The sequence below is a fragment of the Apostichopus japonicus genome, chromosome 16 (assembly GCF_037975245.1).
Source record: "Apostichopus japonicus isolate 1M-3 chromosome 16, ASM3797524v1, whole genome shotgun sequence".
Lineage (NCBI taxonomy): Eukaryota > Metazoa > Echinodermata > Holothuroidea > Aspidochirotida > Stichopodidae > Apostichopus > Apostichopus japonicus.
The window spans coordinates 40,647,113-40,667,989 of record NC_092576.1 but is presented as its reverse complement, the minus strand read 5'-3'; the positions used below and the strand labels follow the sequence as shown (position 1 = coordinate 40,667,989).

The 20,877-nt window shown below is 41.3% G+C and overlaps 1 protein-coding gene and 1 long non-coding RNA gene across 2 annotated transcripts; one reads left to right on the top strand and one right to left on the bottom strand.

Moving 5' to 3' along the window:
- Nucleotides 1–1,875: 1,875 nt before the first annotated feature.
- LOC139982430 (GDH/6PGL endoplasmic bifunctional protein-like) lies at nt 1,876–20,379 on the bottom strand. Its single transcript, XM_071995283.1, has 5 exons — nt 20,148–20,379; nt 16,282–16,593; nt 15,469–15,624; nt 8,290–8,406; nt 1,876–7,344 (listed from the first exon to the last, which is right to left on the bottom strand). Exons 1-5 carry the CDS (start codon nt 20,329–20,331, stop codon nt 5,711–5,713), a joined length of 2,403 nt encoding a protein of 800 aa, XP_071851384.1. The 5' UTR covers nt 20,332–20,379; the 3' UTR covers nt 1,876–5,710.
- Nucleotides 8,988–14,159, top strand: LOC139983604 (uncharacterized). Its single transcript, XR_011798763.1, has 2 exons — nt 8,988–12,695; nt 12,729–14,159. It is a non-coding gene; the product is annotated as an uncharacterized lncRNA (long non-coding RNA).
- Nucleotides 20,380–20,877: the final 498 nt, after the last annotated feature.

Below are 20,877 nucleotides of genomic sequence, written 5' to 3'. Positions count from 1 at the left end.
TATTTTGCTTTTGTTCTATGGTAATGAATATTAAAATATGGTAATAAAGGAAAAGTTAGGTTTCAATTTTTCTTTCAAACTTCAAATCCTCATCCGGCTAGAGCCGTGGTTTTCAACCTTGGGCTCGCGGGCCCATTTGGGCCCGCGAAGCCGATTTTGTGGGCTCGCGAGCATTGCCCCAGTAATGATTAAAAATTGTGGCATTTTTGGGGGCTGGTGGCGAAGGCACATGATGATGTTTCTTAGGAAGCCTCTTCGATGAAACCTTGTACAACGGTTAAAATTTACTCAACCCTAACCCTATAAGACTAGTATAAGAGAATTCGGTGACTCCCACCAACCACTGCACACTACGTAATTACGTATTTACCAAGGTTATGATGTGTGGAAGCCTTGCTCAATCGAACCCAGCGCTTCCCAGTGCACGCAGCAAGTATTCTATCAGTTCTCCCGTTCTATTGTCAATACACAAAGTATTATTACGTTCTCTTTATTTGTTAATTTGTTTTCAATAAATAGAAATTACCTCACCGATTCGAAATATATCTCCTTTAATACTACTGGGCCTCATATGCACACGTCAAACGGTTTTGCTGCTTTTTTATTACATTGTTCATCTCCATTTTTCTGCATTATTCTGATAGTGATAACGGTCACACATTTCTCATGAAACCAGTGTACCATTGAGGGTTGCAAGAAATCTTTGAGATAGGCTCTAATTGGGCAGTACCTGTCATCTGATCACGGAGGAACATACATAGCTCTGATTGAGTCCCCGGGTCACTTGTGTCAAGAATACACTAATAAACGCTGTGAAATTGATTTTATGAAGTTGATAACTTTGCAGGGTAGGGTATGGGCTCGCGAGGATGGCTCGGAAGACGAATTGGGCTCGTGATCGAAAAAAGGTTGAAAACCAAGGGGCTAGAGTGATTCTTTTTCCCCGGCTCACAGCCTGATCGGTTAGGAGTATGCGCTATTATTAATTCGCATCCTAACATCCCGGGTTCGATTACTGCTATGTGTTACTCATGTTATTAATCATGTTTTCTCCTCTCTTCTCTTCTCTTCACAGATAGGTAGGTCTCATCCGAGCCAACTAGTGAGGAAGACAGAAAGAATAGAGAAACTTACGGTTGAAGGTGTTGGGGGATGTGAAATGGGTACAATGAAGGAACATAAGCGCTGAAGCGACTGTACTATTTTCATGAAAACCGCCAAACTCTTTTAGTCCCCCAAAAACATCCAAGCCCCATTTAACAACGCTCACCCCATCAAAAAGAGCGCCCTCTTTTAGCCTGTCGGATATCGGGTGGTATGGATTCTAAATTAGTACCATGATTTCTTACACACTAATAGGAATACACAAAACTTAGATGGTGGCATTGATGTTGGGTAGTACTAGTAATACAGAAGCAGCAGGAACGAGAATAGGTACGGAGTAAACATAGTCCGAGACAGCCCACTGCCTTAGATGACATGGAACGCCATTGCTCACAATAATATTTATTCAATCTTTGTGGAAGCTGCCGTTATGCGTTAACTAGAACGAGTCCAATAATAAAACACCGGAAGGTGGAAATAAAAGCATCCCCTCTCCCCGGAAGTGCACCTTCTTACATCCGGCAATCTATTTCAGCATCATTCGTCCCTACTTGATAAATAATGACTGAATACTCCAATTTTCGAGACAAAATTCAAACATATCAACAGGAGATAATTTGATAAGCCTTTATTTCAATGTGGAATTTTACATCAAATTCATTACAAAATCAATTTTCATCCAACAAGTCAGTATATATCATTCTAACTGACATCATTATATGCAAAGACATGATAAACAAAACCCCCCAAAATTTACAAAAACATTCCTGGTTTTCATATTCCTTCACAAAAGTACTTGAATTTTAGTACTTATATCTATTAAGTTTTATATTCTTTACTTTCAATCATGCCAAGAAATTGTGTGAGTAAAGTATTGATTCTAAATTATTTAAATAAATTCTTGCTTTAGCTATAAACATTGACACACCTTTCAATAACCAAATAATTCTTACATTACATTCATCTTGAAAATGTGAATACAGGAATGACAGGCAGAGGCAATTTTTCACTTTCTGACTGCATTGTGACATCACAAATGTCACATAATTTATGTGACGTCACAAATTGAACAAAATAAAATGGCAGGCACTTTCTTTCCCTGTCATATAGTTTATGCTTTAATATCTAATCTTGAAATAAAGAAAATGATTTTATTAGACATTTAGAACTTTGTTCATGGTACGTATCGCCATCCCCCCAAAAAAAGGGGAAAAAGGGGGGGGGGGAAGGGGAAAAAAGGGGGAAAAAAAAGAAAAAAAAAGGTAAGAACAATGTTTTGCTTTTACCTCAAAGAAAATACAGATTCCAGTCATAACCGAAAGACATTGAAAAAGTAAGAAGAAGAAGAAAACTTACATTCTTTTTGTACTTTAAACTTGTATAATATTTCACTAAGAATTATAATAACTGTATGATACTCTTATCTCTGCTTCATGCACATAACAGCATAATTAAGACGATATAATTTAATTTGCATAAAAGCTTTAAAAGGCATAATAATAAACTCTTGTTCTCCTTTATCATCATTGCATTAATAAAAAGATATCTTTGGCGACATAATAAAATTACCCTAAGCTATAAAGACAAGCATACATTGCATTGAAACCCATTAGGGAAAGCACAAATCAAGGTTCAACTATGTCTATAGCAATGTCCAGGAATAGGCATATAATGTCATATTTATATGGAAGTGAAAATATTCTACACTGTTAGCTGCAAACCCCATTTCAATATCTTTGCCTGTACATCAAGAAATGGTTGACTGAAATGTAACCATTATCAACTGACTTTACCCGGTTGCTTTTGATTTGGACCTTGAAATATGATTTTTGAAATATGGTACATTTGGATATGTTTGTTTAGTTCTCGTCATTTCAGTGTGGAATATTTAGCCCTTTCACATAGGTGTCACAAAGTCACCGAAATATCCCTTGTTTATCCCTTTTTGCCATAATCGATGGATCTGTTGATCAATCAATTGATAAATCAATTAACCAATCAATCAGTAGACCTTCACTCTATCGATATGACTGATCGATTAATCATTTCATTTAATTCGTCGATCGATCAATCCACATAAATAAATTCGACGATTCAAAACTCAATGATCAAAACTCAAAAGACAAGATTTGCGAGAGAAAGAAATTTGGCCATTCAAAGGCACTTTTTTATGAACTTAAAGGAGAACGTGTACAACTGCCGGCTGTGACATTGATATTCTGTACATTCATTTTATCAAAAGTTAACAGTGAGGAAGGCTCCTTTAAGGCCAAAGTGCTGATATGACTTTCTGTATAAATATATATATATATATATATATATTCATCATCAAAGGTTACAGTGATACAGCACATAATATTGAGCAATTATTCATATATGACCTCATGGCATTATTACAGACATAATTGTTGCTAGGCAACAAAAAAATCATGAATTATTTTAATAGTAAGATTACAGAGTAATAATACAGGATACAAGTGATAAATTCAGCATTTTAAAGGCTATAATATATAATATACATGCATATTACACAGTATAAACAATTTTGACATTAATAACATTAAGCTTACGATTTTCGAGGCTTTTTAAAGAGAATTTTTGTACAATTGCGAACTGTGGGGCACAACGAAAGATCTTGATCGCAAAATTGACACTTTTCAGAGGAACATTAGATTAACAATTTCGAGGAAGCAATAAACCTTGCACAAGATCGAGATACGTGGCGGAGGTTAATCACTGAGCAAGTCGGATAGACGAGACTCAACTTACTACTACTACTACTAAACAATTTTGACAAGTAAACAGGGTAAGGAGGTGAGGAAGGGGTGCATGGCACAATAACTAGAATACTCTTTTCTATAAACAAAATGAAAACAACTTTCCTGACATTATTTCTTTGGGAAGGGGACGGGGCAGAAAAAATATTGGGGGAGCGGGAACTAGTTCTTTGGTCTTCCATAGCTGAAGGGTAGGAAAAGGATGGGGAGGAAAAAATTCATATGGCTCCCAACCACAACATGTGTACTCTTCTATACATCAACAACAACACCAGTATATTAAAATCACCTAAATTAAATATAAAACTATAAAAAAAATATATATAAAGATAATAATTTATCTGTCATAGTTTTAACCCAACCCCCGTTCTCCCCATTAAAAAAAAAAGAAAAATTGTCAATTGAATAATATTACAATTATTTTTGAAAATTTCATTAAATTTTACTGTACATTAGCATACATATACTTGCATACATTCTGGCATAAGGTTTTGATCATGTATAGTATATCACCGTTTGTTCTGATATATTTTAATCATTTGTGATGGTCCACTATCCAAATTAAAGCTTGTAATTGGAAAGAAAAACATCTTCAGAAAAAGGCACAGAAGTTAGAACAAGGCAACATTTAGCTGAAAATGCAACTATTTTGGTTTCTTGGACTAAATTAAAAAATTCCCATCATAAATAAATTCATGCAATATATTGAATGTTACAAGTTTCAGTCACATTTACATCAAAATTGTAAACCAGAAAGTTATATCATTTTAAAGCAGTTATTTAACAATTTCTATTGATGAGTTGTAAACTGTACATCATGCTAATCAAACAGTCCAGATAAACATCTGTGACAGTGTGCAACTAATTCTACTACTAGTTGGTCAAATACTTCAATACATTTTTGTTGATTGACCTGTTTCAAGTATTTCTCAAGTATGAAACATTTGATATGAATGGACACTTCTTTATGGTCACTCGATTCCAATATTTACCAGTTTTCCTGTGTATAAACATTACTGATCATGTCATAATATGATTTTGAGTGAATAAATAAAAGTTTAAACAGCTGCAAATGGCAATTCATGTATCATCAGCTCCGGCAGGGAATACATTAATATAATTGGGCAGTTTTGAGGTTCAAGAAATTTGTTCCAATTATAGAATTCTGAAAATAATAACACTAACTACAAGATGGGACAACTGTGAAACATGACCCTGTTGTTGAAGTTTTCATAACTTCATGATATTTTCATGAGCACAAGAATACAGTACATTTTCTGTTGGGTACAAGCCCAGACCTGGTGGTCCTTGCCAATACCTTGGGCCCCTTCATCACCCAGGCCACCATTATTGACCCCAGGCCCCATAACGGATCCCAGTTTCAGGTTTTTTTATCCCTCCCTCCCCCATTTCTATCAGGCCTGCAAATTGTACCATGACCTAGACATTTTGAGGATCAATATTCTGCCATGGTATAGCAGGTATATACATTATTTGTATATGTATAGATGTCAAACAACAAGTCTGCGGTTCCGATAAAACCTGATGGTCTAAACCGGTTCATGTTGTAATCTGCTCTGCAAATTGTACCATGATTTTTTGAGGATCAATATTCTGCCATGGTATAGCAGATTCATTATTTGTATCTGTATAGATGTAATACATCAAGTCTGCGGTTCCGATCAACCCAGACGGTCTCAAACGGTCCGATCCAAGGACTATGATTAATGCAATATTTTTGGCATTGTCCCTTTGGGATATCAATACTGTATGGATCCAAAACACTGGGAAGTCTGCGGTTCCGATAAAACCTGTCGGTCTAAACCGGTTTATGTCGTACCCAGAGCTTCATCTTCGATGTACCACTCCAGGGTGCCATTAACTGGTTTCACACCCAGTACGGGATACTTGTTATAACTTAATTCATCTGTATTACTCAGCTGTTTCACGAGGTCCTTCTTTTCCGACCCTAGGATTATGATTGCGATATTTTTGGCATTGTTGATCGTATAATAGGTCATGGACATCCGATACCTGACGTTATACGCAGGACCGTCCGGCGTGACTATCACCCGATGGAATGTCTCGTTCAATGCGGCGCTCTTTGGAAATAGGGACGCCGTGTGTCCATCCATGCCGACCCCGAGGACCACAAAGTCCAGCCTCTCTCTCTCCAGGTGACGAGACATCTCGGCTGCGTAGGTTTGAGGTCCCTTGTCCTCCGGGATGCACAGACCGTTAATGAGTTCCGTCGGCATGGGATGGACGTTGAAATGTGGAATGGCGATATGTCGAAGCAGCAACTCCTGCAGGCTGTTGAAATTCGATCGGGGATCCGCCCGAGGTACGCAACGTTCGTCTACCATCCAGATGTGGGTGTTCTCCCAGGGGAACGAGACCCTGTAACGTGAGGCGAGTAGCGAAAACAGCGTCTTGGGCGAATTCCCTCCGGGGAACGCAATGTGGAATTTGCCCTTACTTTCGACTGTACTTACGGCAACTTCGAAGATCGACTTGGCGAGGTCTTCGATGGTCGTCTCCGCGTTTCCGTGATATAACGGTTGATTCCTGAAGTAGCTGGAATCTGCCTCGTAGCTGGACGCTAGAGAGGACTGGAAGTAATCGTCCGTGTGCGTTTCCTGCACGGTGTATTGCAACGTTTGACCTTTGACTTCAAAGTTTAACCAGCCGGTTTGCGACTGTAAAGGTGAATAAATCCTCGGCATGACCTTCTGCAATCCCTTCAGGGCATTGTCCCAGATGACCCACGACGCCATCAGACGTTCCGTATCCACAAAATTCGACCTATCGCCGTGGAAACAATCTTTAATCAAAGACGTGTAAGCATCTTCGCTTGTGGCAGTGTACACGAGATAATCTGAGAGAGGTCGATTAAAAACTTGGAACTCTTCCATCGGGAATGTTTTATCTTCCCGAATTCCCCTGGGTAGAACTGGTTTAGGAAAACTCTTTGAGAGTAAGATGTGAGGATACTTCGAACCGGATTGGCTCAAAACAAACACGATTTGTTTCGCTTCACAATTGGAATCTTTCCTCCAACTCACGCTTGTCGGACAAACAGCTTGGTTCTTAAAGACGACTTTGACGTAGCTCAACTTTTCCAGCAACTTTTTGCCGGACATGAGAACGAAAGGCACTCCCCTCCACCTTTGATTGTTGATGAATAGAATACTCGCAGCGAATGTCGGGGTGAAGGTCACATTTCCTGGATTCTGATTGGTCTCTTCCATCCATTCTCTTGCATAATTTTCATACTGACCAATCACACTTTGCGATGATGTCACTGGAAGTACATCCTTAAACAGATCAACTTTGCTCTTCTGTACCGATGCAGGGTTCAAATCATTTGGAATCTCCATGGCAACCAGGCCTAGAATCTCTGTCAGGTGGTTCTGCATGACATCTCGGATCACACCGTACTTATCGTAGAAGCTTAGACGGCCTGCAACAATGGAAAACAAGATCGATTCTTGGTATATATACACCCAAATTAGACAAATTTGACCATTATTTTAGTTTCCTCTTTCAAATTTCCTAGCAAGTAAAATTGGAACTGCTGAAATTTATGGTTACCTTAATGGAAATCACTGTTACAAATCTTCATAAGTAATTGAAGTAAAAATCCTTTGATAAACATTACTTATACTTAAAGAAGATAATACAAACATTTCATTTCTAAGCTTTCCGTCACTGAGCTCTAATGTATTTCGCACACCCCTCACTAAATTATTTAATGTATAGTTACTTCATATCATTACTTATACTTGAGGGATGTTGTACAAACCTTTAATGTCTAAGGTCTTTTTCAAAGAGAAAAAATGCAAACCTTTCACATTTAAGGTCTCTTTTAATGAGAAATAATAGAAACCTTCCATATCTCAACATCCACATCAACGTCTCTTGAACAATGAGTTGTAATACAAACCTTTTATATCTAAGATCTCCTTCAATGAGGTATGAAACAAACCATACACATCTAAGGTTTTTTTCATTGAAATATTTAATATAAACCATTCACATCTAAGGTTTCTTTCATTGAAATATAATAAAAATCTTTCAAAAATAAGGTTTTTACAATGATATACAATAGAAACCTTTCACATCTAAGGTCTCTTTCAATGAGGTATAAAACAAACCATTCACATCTAAGGCTTCTTTAATTGAAATATAATATAAATCTTTCACAAATAAGGTTTTTACAATGAGATACAATACAAACCTTTAACATCTAAGGTTTCTTACAATGAGATATAATACAAACCTTTAACATCTAAGGTTTCTTTCAATGAGGTATAAAACAAACCTTTCACATCTAAGGTTTCTTACAATGAGAAATAATAAGAACCTTTCACATCTAAGGTTTCTTACAATGAGATATACTACAAACCTTTCACATCTAAGGTCTCTTTCATAGCAATCTCTATGTAATCTATGTACTTGTGGTTCCACAAGGGATCTAAGACATCTCGGTTAGAATGACGGAAGGGTAAAATTGTCCTCACTCCTAAAAAATGATACAATATATGATTGATTCAAAATAATATGGTTTCAATTGATTGGAAGGTCGCTAGCTATAAAATGAAAACAATTAGGTCTATCTAATACAAACCCAACCACCTTACCCTCCCACCCCCCTTCCAACCCTCTTTCACATTTTTCCAATATTAATTAGGAAAATTTTGACCTCACACTACAATCCCACTCCCCTTAAAATCTTATTCAAATGGAGAAAGGGCAGCATTGAAAAGTCTTATTCCAGTTTTGTTTTCAATTAAAACTCAAAACATATCTTCTGATTGTCTATCAATACAAAACGCATCTACTGCTATTCCTTTAACTTCACCCCCTCCCCCGCCAGCTTTGTAAGTAAGTGGAAGCCAGAAAACTCAGCATTTAAACCATTAAAAGGAACTTATGCATATAACATTCACCTTCTCACTCCATGTGATGCATAATAAAACCAGGTGAAAATTAACTGACTTAAAATCTAAAGTTTTGAAATCTAGATTTGAATCTACGGACGAAGCTGAGGATATCTTCAACTTGGTATACTAGGTACTAGGTGTAGGTACTAACTTGGTACTAGATATTCCAAAACTTACTGGTTTGGATATTTACGAGTGACGAGCTTACCTGTCTCCTCACAACCTTAGCACCTCATTCTACCGTGCCTATAAAGTCCTGGTAAAATAATAACACTGTGCGCCCTCTATGACCGAACCCCCCCTCGGTCACTCCTCACTACTCATGAGACCACTCCTTAAAAGTGGCCTCACGGTCACCGAAATAGGGGTGGCCAGAATCCTCTGGCCACCCCCAAGGACTCCTGTCGACTAAACTTCTCAAAGGTGAGCCCTTAACAAAAGGCACTGATGCCTTCCTAGCAGGGAGAGTGTAATCCTCCCCGCCGCAGCGGGTAAGGGGGGGGGACACTCTCCTGAGCCCTGCAGGCGAAACTACCCCTTTTTCCTAACAAGGAGCCTCATCCTGTAAAGGCCCAACACTTGCTAACCCTAAGACAACTTAGGTGAGTACGCCTATGAAAAATACAGGGTGCAAAGTTACCCTCACCGATAGACCTGGCCGGTGACTCTTAGTAGTTGTTGGCTCTGTCTATCTGGTGTTGTGCTTGGAGTCGTGAGCCTAGTCGAACGACTGCTCCCCCGTCCGGCTGTGTCCCACCCCCTCGGGGGAGGGAGGCGGGAATGGAGACAGGTAAGCTCGTCACTCGTAAATATCCAAACCAGTAAGTTTTGGAATATTTACTTCGCTCCTCGCTTACCTGTCTCCTCACAACCTTAGCACCGAGTGGCACTGCCCGATGGTGGGAGGCCCGAGGGGTGGGACCAAGTACCAACCGGACCTCGCATCACCGCGCTACCAAAAGCTGCCTCGGCGTGTAGAGTGTCAGGTAAGTAACAGGCGGCGAACGTAGTGGTGTTTTCCACACTGCCACCTTGAGGATGTCCTGTATCGGGATACCGGCAGAGAGAGCTGTGGAAGCCGAGGCCCCACTGATGTTGCGATCTCTTGGCCGGGTATCCCCCCATCGTGAACGGGCAGATCATCTCTACTAGCCATCGGGATAGGGTATCCTTGGCGGCTGCTGTTTAAGGTGGTCGTGGCAGGATGAAAAGGGAGGTTGTTTGTCTCAACTTCTCTGTCCTGTTTAAGTACCACTTCAGTGCCCTGACTGGGCACCATCGCTTGTCCTCAGCCACTGATGAAAGGGTTTTGATTTCCTGAAAGAAAATGTCCCCGGGCAAGAAAGTCAAGGCCCGGTTCTTGGCAATAAGGGACGGGTCTGGAACCGTCCTCGCCCCATGGCCCTCGAATCTGATGTGGTTCTGTTTGGTTGTTAGGGCTTGGAGGTAACTCCTTCACGCTGACGCTACCGCAATGACGAAGAGTGGTTTCTTTGTAAGAGCAGCCAGGGAAGCGTTCCCCGTTGATTCGTACAGTGGCCCTGCCAGGGCATGCAGCACTGCCGAGAGCCCCGCAGAGGGGGCTAACTGTCTGACTCGTGGACGGCGATTAGCCATGCCTTTGGTGAGCTGGTCAATGTCTGGGCTAATGCCCAGCGTGGAGCCGTCTGGAAAACCAGACGTCCCCGTCTGGGGCCTGCGTGTGGGACCTGCGGCCTGGGACCCGGGGTCCGGAGGGAGCCACTAGGATGAGTTTACCCTTGGAGCTGCGAGTCTTCCTCAGTATCTGGCTGATCAGCCAAAGGGGGGGGGGGAAGAATTTAAACCTCTGGTCCGTCTCAAGGCAGGGACCTGGCGCTATGTGGGAGGCTGCAGGTGGGACCGCCTGTTACAAAAGATGGGCAGCCCATTGTTGCCCTTTGTCGTACGCAGGTCTATCAGAGGTATGCCGAACATGTGGAAAAACCTACCGCATGTTCCTTGCGAAGGGTTTACTCGTCGGGGTCGAGTTGTCCCCTGGGCAGAGCATCGGTCCTCACACTCTCCTTTCTGGCTTTCAGCTGTGGTGAGGGTCTCCCATGCCAGACGGCACAATCTCTCTGCCCTGGAGTCCTGAGAGCGAGGCGGAAGTACATGAAACCTGGTTATCTTTGCAAATAGAGTGTTGGTGCCGATCCTTTGCCCTGCTGACGCCACTGTGGTGCAGGAAAGTGGTTATTCTGTATATGCTGCTAAAGAAGTCAAGGACAGTGGCCTGTATGATGACCTTGTTAGCGCCTGCAATACAGCAGCACTCGCAGCACTGCTTGCAGTACCACAGTACCGCTGATGACCCCTTTAGTTATCCGCCAGTTGCAATCAGAAAACCTCTGAAGAAAAGTAATGCCTTGATGATGTAGACCTAAGCTGTACCCTGTAGGGAGGTTAATGGAGGTTCTTTCCATGAAAAATAATATTAATAATAATATTGAGGGTTGAACTGCGCCGGCCTATCTATCGATAACGAAGCCAGAGGCGCTAGCAATATTACCCTGGTCAACAATAACCTGTTAAACAGAGAGAAATCCCTCCTGGATGGAAAGACGCAATGGAGATAGAGTGCCTTGCCCAAGGAAACAACAGAATGATCTGGCCAGGACTAAAACCTGCAAGCCTTAGATCACCAGTACACTGCCTACGCCGCTTGACCACAGTGCTCTCCAAAAATTGAGTACTGAATGGATAGTTTGCTTCATCAGAGTCTTAATCAATGCTACAGCTGCTACGTGGCTTTTACAACTACAGTATATGTATGTATTTGTGTATGTAATTTAGATCATCCTGCAAGTAGGAACTTGTGAAGAAGCCTCATTGGCTTATCAAAGCCGCAAGCTGACCAGAGTCAGTCTCGTACATTCATATTTTAATGTCCATGACTATGAATTGTCAACAGCTCTGTAACTGGACAACATACATTAATCTTGGGGTGACTTGAACCGGGACCTTTTGATTGGAAGGCACCGGGTTTAACCACTGAGCTAACTAAGCTACAGCCCTACTCACCAGGAACAAACTCCCAACAGGGGATGTGTAGGGTGGGTTTGTAGAAATTCCACCTCATAAATCCTGGCTGTTTAACGGAGTCCAGGGAGTTACTCAGCAAACACAAAGCTTGCTAATTGTTTAGTCTTTGCTATGATAGCGTTATTAGAGGTGTAAGAAATATGTTACCGAAACCCTTTAGGGGCTATTATTTCAAAACAAATTCCGTTAACACATTAATATAACATTAATATAACGTAATATCTCATCGACATCTTATGTCAACGTTTCATCAACACCACATTTAACGTAATAAACACGTATTGAATGTTATGATAACGTACCCGTTACTTCTCAAATCTCTTCCTGTCGAGATGTGTCCATTTCGTAGTGCAGTAAAGGTTTCCAGCTTCCTATTGAAACCACCTAGCGCCTAGGCTAGTCAAGACTAGGCCATCAGGTGCTACGAAATGCAACTCTGCTTAAGATGTCGGAACATCGAACATTGTTCATGAAGCGCATGCTGTATGTTTGGAGCGTGTTAGCGCTTGTAACTTGCTGGGGTTGTATCCTACCCCTTTTTCAACTTACTAACGCGTTTGTCTTGGTAATTCACCAAAGAAATAGGAAGAAAGGCTTATTCCATAGGATCGCTCACGTAGTCGATAGCTCGTTGCAGTAAAAGTTGAGCTTACACGTGTCAAGCCAGGTGGCTGCTTGGCCCCCCCTCCTCTCTTAACAAATGTGCCACGTTGTACCTTCTTTTTTTTTTTCTTTTTTTTTTCTGGCAGTTTGCCAAGGATCTATGAGCGTTATGTTTCCTGGCACTTTGCCAAGTCTCGAGAAAGTTATCTTCCTAGCAGTTTGCCAAGGTTTTAAGGTAAACGGAATACTGTACGTCATGAGAACCGATTTGAAACCCCTCAGTCTTACGCATTTTAACATGTTCTGGAAGTGGGTTCACCAGTGTTTTAAACGACCGTGTTTTTAAACACAAGTAAGATTTTAACCTAGGCAAATGGCGATGAATTATGATTAGAGAGGAGTATAATTAGCGAGGAGAATATGACCCATGATTGTCTGCAGGTACTCGATAAATAAACACACATTTGGGATGTGTAGTGGTAGCGGTGTTTTTCCGCAAATGATTCGAACCTGTCGTCGCCGCTCAAGCTGCTAGTTCCGGGGGGGGGGGACACTCCCCCTAATCTGGGACGCGGGAGTAACCGTCCTCTGTAACCCCGAAATCTAGGGGTCGACCTCGTCGTCTAGGCCGGACAGGTTGCCCGACGCTCTGCAAACCAGGTCGTCCTTGCCGGGGAACAAATCAGGTTCCATTCTTTGGTCTGGGATTGATCGTGGTGTCGCGGCCGGGCTGGCCATGGGTTGCGATCGCTCCTCGGCACCGATGTCTGTGTTCGGTGTCTGGGGATAAGTATTTCTCCCTTTGCCGTGGGAACCTGGCTCGGGGCTGGTTCTCTTTTCGGATTGGGCGCTTGCCCCTGCTACCCCGTTCTGGGGGCCCGGCATTGGTAATCTCGTCGGTTCCCGGCCTCAGGACCGGCCGCGGCTCCGGTTAGGGGGTCTGCGGGCCGGGCTTCTGCACCTGCTACCCCGTTCTGGGGGCCTAGCAGTTGTTAATCTCGTTGTAAATGTTGTTGTAGTTGTAAATGTTATTGTGAATGCCGCAGTTGTAAATGTTGTTACTCTCGTAGGCTCCCGACTTCGGGACCAGTTTTGGATCCCGTTTGGAGATCTGTGGGCCAGGCTTCTGCCCCTGCGCCCCCGTTCTCGTCGGGCCCGGGCCCTCCGGAGCCAATCTCTGAGGACCCAGCAGTCGATTGTATAGCTCTGGTTCGCGGCTCCGGGGGCGGTCTCGGATCTGGAGTGAAACCTCGGTTCTGCCTTCCCTTCGAGTCTCGCCGGACCCGGGGTCTCGCCGGGCCCGGGGCCTCGCCGGACCCAGGCTCCCAGAGCCCGTCTCTGTGTGCGTACCACGCCGGGTACCACCACGCCGGTACTCCTCGACCCGGACATTCTGTCCTTTCCGGTGGGATTTTTTTTTTTTTTTTTTTTTTTTTTTTTTTTTTTCTCGCCGGACCCGGGCTCCCCGGAGCCTGCTATGGGACCGGCTCCGTTTCAGCGACCCCTCGGTCGTACTCTCTCTCTCGGACCCGAGCTCTCCGTGGCCTGTAGCCCGCGCTCCATGGGTCTCTCTTGCTGCGACCCGGACTGAGACGTTGCCTCTAGCCCGGCCGAGCCGTGCCTCTTCTCAAGAGGTCTTTTCTTGGCGGGAGCCTTGCTCCTGCCCTTCCCTCTGGCCGTAATCAACCGGACGTCGCCGGGACCGTTAGGGGTACTCTTTGCTGCGACCCGGACTGAGACGTTGCCTCTAGCCCGGCCGAGCCGTGCCTCTTCTCGAGAGGTCTTTTCTTGGCGGGAGCCTTGCTCCTGCCCTTCCCTCTGGCCGTAATCAACCGGACGTCGCCGGGACCGTTAGGGGTACTCTTTCTCTCTCTTCTCCACCTCTCCTTCGGCCCTCTCCTGGCCACTTTCCTCCACCTGTCTCACCACTTCTCCCTCCTCCTCTCTCTCTCTCTCTTGTCTCTCCTATATCTTTTTCTGGGGCACCGATGGCCTAAGGAATCAAGTCCAGCCTGCCCTAAAGCTTGCTTCTTAGACTCGTAAGCCACTGGTCTATCTAGTGCCACTGGGCTGGCGAAAAATTTATGCAGACCAGGCATGGGTCCCGTCTGGTGTAGGTTCTACACTTAGGACACAAATCGTGTTCGACCCAGGTTCTGCCTGGCCGAAACATCGAAACGTTAAAAAAACTTCAGCTGGTTACGAGACAAACTAAAACGCTCGAATTAAGGAAAGACTAACTCTTAAGCTTACGGAAAAATGCAAACTAACAAGAGAACGGGAGAGAACGGGGGGTACATAACGGTGAGTAGAGGTACGTAGCGTAACCTAGCAACGGCAAAATACGAAAAACGCTACGAAGTGGCCCAACAAAATCAACACAAGCTGAAAAAGAACATGAGAGAGCGAAATATAGAAGAAGAAATCGTGAATAGAAATACAATGTAGACATGCTATGAACCTGAAAATACAACGACACGCCTATAGCGTGGGGAAGGGAAATTGGCGGGAAACCTAGGCAGTTCGCGGAACTGCTACCCCCGCAAAAAACCTAAGGGCGGAACGCACTAGGAATAAAAACAGTCCCCAAAACCCTCCCTTTCAACAAAAAAGGATACTTATCGGGCTGGAAAGGACTGCAATACTCCTAAGAATCCGAGGAAAGAAACTTCCAAAGATCGCTAAAGAAAACCAAGACGAAATCCAAGGGAAATATATCCACAAGAAATTCACGTGAAGACACTTTTAATGGTAGAATGAGTAGTGAGGAGTGACCGAGGGGGGGTTCGGTCATAGAGGGCGCACAGTGTTATTATTTTACCAGGACTTTATAGGCACGGTAGAATGAGGTGCTAAGGTTGTGAGGAGACAGGTAAGCGAGGAGCGAAGTAAATAATCTGAATTTTTGAAATCTAGATTAGAATCTAGGGATGAAACTGAGGATATCTTCAACTTGGTGATAGATGTATACATACCAGGTTTCCCCAGGTAATGATCAATTCTATAAATTTCTTCTTCTTTTAAATGCTTGGAGAGCTGGACTGACAACTCTTGTGCTGAGTTTAAGCTACTGCCGAAAGGTTTCTCCAGGACTACCTTTAGCCATGTTCTTGGGTCTGGAGGTCTGCAAACTGTGACAAAATAACAAGACAATTGACTGAATTAATGACCGGATTTTGAAAGGAACTTAACAGAGAGTCACTTTTACTACTCCATTAAAATGAACAGAACGTTGACCAGTTATTAGTTTTAAAACAGAAAATTTAAATCTTAAGGTTACAGAAAGTTATGTAACATTCATTGTTTTATAATATATTCCAATATATCAGACCTATAATGTTAATATATCAGACCTATAATGTGATCAATTAAAGATTTATTCTCCACACATTTGCACAGCAGTTTTGAAAGCCCTCAACTTTGTCCCACATCCCACATAAAGTACATTTTTGCACTCGTATAGCAATTTGCCCACTTTGCGTAGCACATTCGCACTCGTATGTAGCAATTTGCCCACTTTGCGTAGCATTTTCGCACTCGTATAGCTATCTGCCCACTTTGCGTAGCATTTTCGCACTCGTATAGCAATTTGCCCACTTTGCGTAGCATATTCGCACTCGTATAGCAATTTGCCCACTTTGCGTAGCATTTTCGCACTCGTATAGCAATCTGCCCACTTTGCATAGCATTTTTGCACTTGTATAGCAATTTGCCCACTTTGCATAGCATTTGGATGCGATAACTATTCCCTATGAAACACAATAAACCTAAACCACACAGTGTCTCACCTTGATTTATGTGTTCGACGATCTCGGGATACGCAAATGGCGGAACGGAGAGATAAAATATCCGTCCCTCTTCCCTCCTTGAGGAAGCTCTATCTGTAAGACTGGTGCACAGATCTCTGTAATGGTCAGCAGTCTTGAGCTGGGCGTAATCTACCCGATCCAGGAAGGCGTGCAACGAATCAAGACATTCTTCGTCTCTAGCTTGACAATCCACGGAATCTTGAAGGATTTTGGTCAACTGTTCGTTACCTGTGTTGAAGGGTAGACGGGTCCCACCGGTGAAATGAAGGTCGAGAGAGTTCTGTTTGACACCTGCCAGGAGACAGAACAGATATAACTAGGCTAAATATGTTTTGGATAAAATGTTAAGAGACTTAAATATGACTATTAAAATATTAAATATGACTATTAAATTATTATGACTACTAAATATGACTTATAAAATATTAAATATGACTATTAAAACTGTTAAATATGAATATTAAATATGACTATTAAAACTATTAAATATGACACTTACAATATTAAAACAAATAAAAGAAAACACACACACAAAAAATTAAAAGGTATATTGAATAAAAAAAAAATTAAAAAAAATATTTATCCCCCCCCAAAAATGGTAAAATTAAATTGACAAAGTTTACAAAAAATTCTATTCAATAACCAAAAATCAGTAATATCTTCATTCTGTGGCAATCATTTTTTTCTTGTAAATCACTAATCCTTTGTTAGAGTTGAAAACGATTCAATGTTGGTTTGAATGATGACCCCTTAGAAGTACCAAGTTCTTCTCCACTAAAACTTGCATACAATGTCCTAATTAATATTGCTTTCATCCTGTTGACAAACTGTTGGCTTCAAGTTAGTACTTAGGGACTGAGTATTAATGTATTCTTGTTCAAGAACCATGAAATTTCTAAAAATATCTTTGTTGTGAACAGTAAAAATGAACTCTGCCTTACTTGTAAATTTTCTTGTGGGGATATTTTAGTAAACACTGTACTGAAATTGCAAAGACTAGTTTGTTATACAACAGAAAAACCAAAAATCGCAAATCATTGCACTATAATAAAGGCATTGAAGACTCGCCCTAATTGCGGTGCCGCCGTCTGAAAAAGTTAACTTTCCATTGCTAGCAAGTGAAGTTTTCTCCCTGTCGCTACAAAATGCAGACAGTAATGAAACGAGATACCTTGTTATCTTTTATCTGGACCTGAGATCAGGGAGTTCCATTACAACTCCCTGCAGAAATGTCCATCGCTGCTATGTACACTGTGTTGTGGGTATTGACTGTAGCTGAATGTATTGACTGTACGCTAGTGTCTAATTACTGCCGGTAGTAAGCTGTGTGTGTATTTTCTGAGATCGATGGTGGTGTTTAACACTTCTGTTACACCTCATTCGAAACTAGGTCAGATTTATACCGTCATCAGACGTTTCTTTGTGCGCAAGTCTTTGCTCCCTTTAAGAACATTGATATTCAACCCTTAAGTACATTTCGGCATATATCCCTATGCACCAATCTTATGCAACCTGGTGAAAGTGATATGCTTTGAACACACCCATGGATAAAGATAATTCAATATCAAAATATTACAACAAAGCTGGAATTTAATTGTTTCCCAGTATGACAAACTTATTTGAGCAAGCAATTATTTGATAAACATTTTCCAGAGCACTTCTCTTAGGATTAAACTAGACAATAACTTCCCCTATCTTAGAAAAGAAATACAGTATTTTTGCAAGCATTTGAGAGTAAAATGCTTATAAATTGCAGTTAAGAGTTAATGATCATAACATTCACCAGGAAGGCATTTTACTTTGCTTAGCAACCACATGTGCATGTGACAGTAGCAGTCCAATGGCGTATTTACTTACACTTCACAGCGAGTGGCTATCCAACTTAAAATTTTAGCTCATTTTAAATTTTGTATAGTTTTTGGAAAACAATTTCAGATGGGGGAAAACTGTGGATATCACCAAGAAGAAAAATCCACTCTGTACCTTGGCCAGCCGGGAATCGAATCCAGGACCTAACACGTGCAAGGTTTTCTTGCGTCCTCTAATAACACGGCCTTTATCCATTCTACCTTAACACTGATCAGCTTGCCACAGGAGTAACCATTATTCAGACCTTTTAGCATATTATCAGTGACGTGCTCACGTTGGGCGGCACTGGGCGGCCCCGCCCAGCACTAAAAATTACCGCCCAGCATTGCCCTAAAAATCGTGAATCCCGCCTAGCACTATTTTCATCTCATATCCTGACATTCCTAACAAGATATTCAACATAAATTAGGCTTAGCCTATGCCAAAATTATACAGACTAATAATACATCAGTTACGCATGCGAGAAACATTACTTACAGCTCTCAATCGGTCCCTTGTAAAATCTCTTTCAAATAAACTAATAACTTTTACCAGGTACGTAATATATTTCACTAAAAAAAAAACTAAAAATGTAAATTGTTAGCAAACTAGTACTTGTGTATACATGTGCTTAAAAGGCTACACAAGTGCCAGCATTTGGCATCTGAGCACCTTCAAAATCTAGACACCCCCCTCCCCTTAGACCCCACCCCAAGGATGGCGATCAGTATACCCGGCACTCAGGAAATCCTGGGCACATCCCTGTATTATGTAGCAATATTGATGACCTATAAACAGCGATTAATGGGTTTAAAAGTTCCCCAGGAAGTCGTCCTTCAGCTTGTTAATTGCTCAGGACATTTTCTAGGTCAGTTTCCTTCTCTACCCATTGAATGGAGACGTTGGCCTCTAAATTCATCCATTCATTTATCTACTTCCTGCTCATAAATTAATCAGTTTGAACTGGTTATAGTGTCATGTTTGACAGAACTATATACAATCATGGGAACAGGTTGTTTTTGGTGTGGTGCAAAAATGCCAAAGCTGAGTTTAAAACCGTGGATATGTTTTTTCTGTTACTGTAGACCTATGCTGTGAATATAAAAATTCTGACAAACTTGTTAAGTCAATTTGTACAATTCCTGAGCAGTATTAAAAGAAACTTCTGTAGGAAACACAGGCATGTTGCAGGCTGTGATGCAATGAGAGCATGTTACCATGGTTACACCCATCTTTCTTATCCTGGGGTATGGGGACCTGTGTGGTCCATGCAAAGTGAGGTTCCCCTAGGTCTTACTGTACTTATTTAGTACAATGAGCTGCTGACCAGCTTTCATATTTTGATTTCCATATTTTTGATCATTGGTGACCTCAAATGACCTTTAACATCTACCCATAATGTAAGCAGCTGAAAACTCACCAAATAGATCTACTACACACCAAATATGATGGTCACGTATGCTGGACACAGTGAGTGTCTACAAGCCAAGCCATCATGATAACGCACAAACACACATATATTTCAAACAAACACACACACATATATTATGTGTGAACACATACCATAACTACTTCATAAATTCTGTTTGCCTTTGAATAAGGTTGATAAGGCATAGTGAAATATTACCACATATCCTTTTTCATTACATAAGTATTAAATCTGAACTGTTACGAAACTTCACTAAATAATAATAATATCATAATAATTTATTCTTATATAGCGCTTTACATCAAAGAATGATCTCAAAGCACTTCACAAAATTGCATAAAATATTACAACTTAAAATTAATACAGCTTAAAAATAATAATACAGCCTAAAAATATTGCATCCTAAACATTACAAAAATAAATAAATATATATCCTAACAATAATTATTAACGCAATAAAATTCAGGAATTAAAGACTAAAGCAATAAAATATGACAGCATACCATAAAACTAAAATACTTAAATTAGTAACACAAAGACTATCAAAATATGAATAGAAAAGACTTACCACGAAACAAGTTAAAGAAACCCTGCCATAGATATTTCTTGGCCAGGTCACCGGTGGCGCCGATGAGGACGATGTTAGCCACGGGAGTTTGCTCATCGAGGGCGTACGTCTTAAACCCGAGCAGAACCAAGAAGATTCCGATGCCCAGGAGGAAGACTCTCTTCCAGCGAGTGCGAAGGTACATGTCGTCTCAGTGAAATGTCAATCTGTAATATATGTTACTGTTGGAGATCTAATTAGAGAAAAGGGAAGTTAGAAATTATATTTTATGGTAAGGAAAGGAAGAGAAAAACCCCTAAACCTGACTTCCCTGAAGGACTATAAATAAATGGTCTGCTTGCTGATGTTTGAATTAAATGGCATTGAATGATTGACTTCATATATTTTTGTATAGCTGTAACTGACTTTCAAGGTGTTGCTGTTGAATATTTTGTGGAGCCTGCAGCCCAGAGGGAAATGATATTTTTAGTGTCAAGTTTGGCCAAGATCCATTCTTCCACAAACATCAACATGAATGCCTCAAGATGTTCTTGTGTCATTGTACTTCTTCAAACGGTGTTTTATTCTCTTCAAGGCAGAGAAAAGAACGTTCACATACCACCAATCATTTACTTTGTTTTATTAGCTTGAGGAAGATACCTCTTACATTTGTTTTCACATCCATACTGAAGGTGGGGATGGGATGGGGGGGTGAACCAGACGATGTTACTAGTGCAGGATCTTTTTTTGT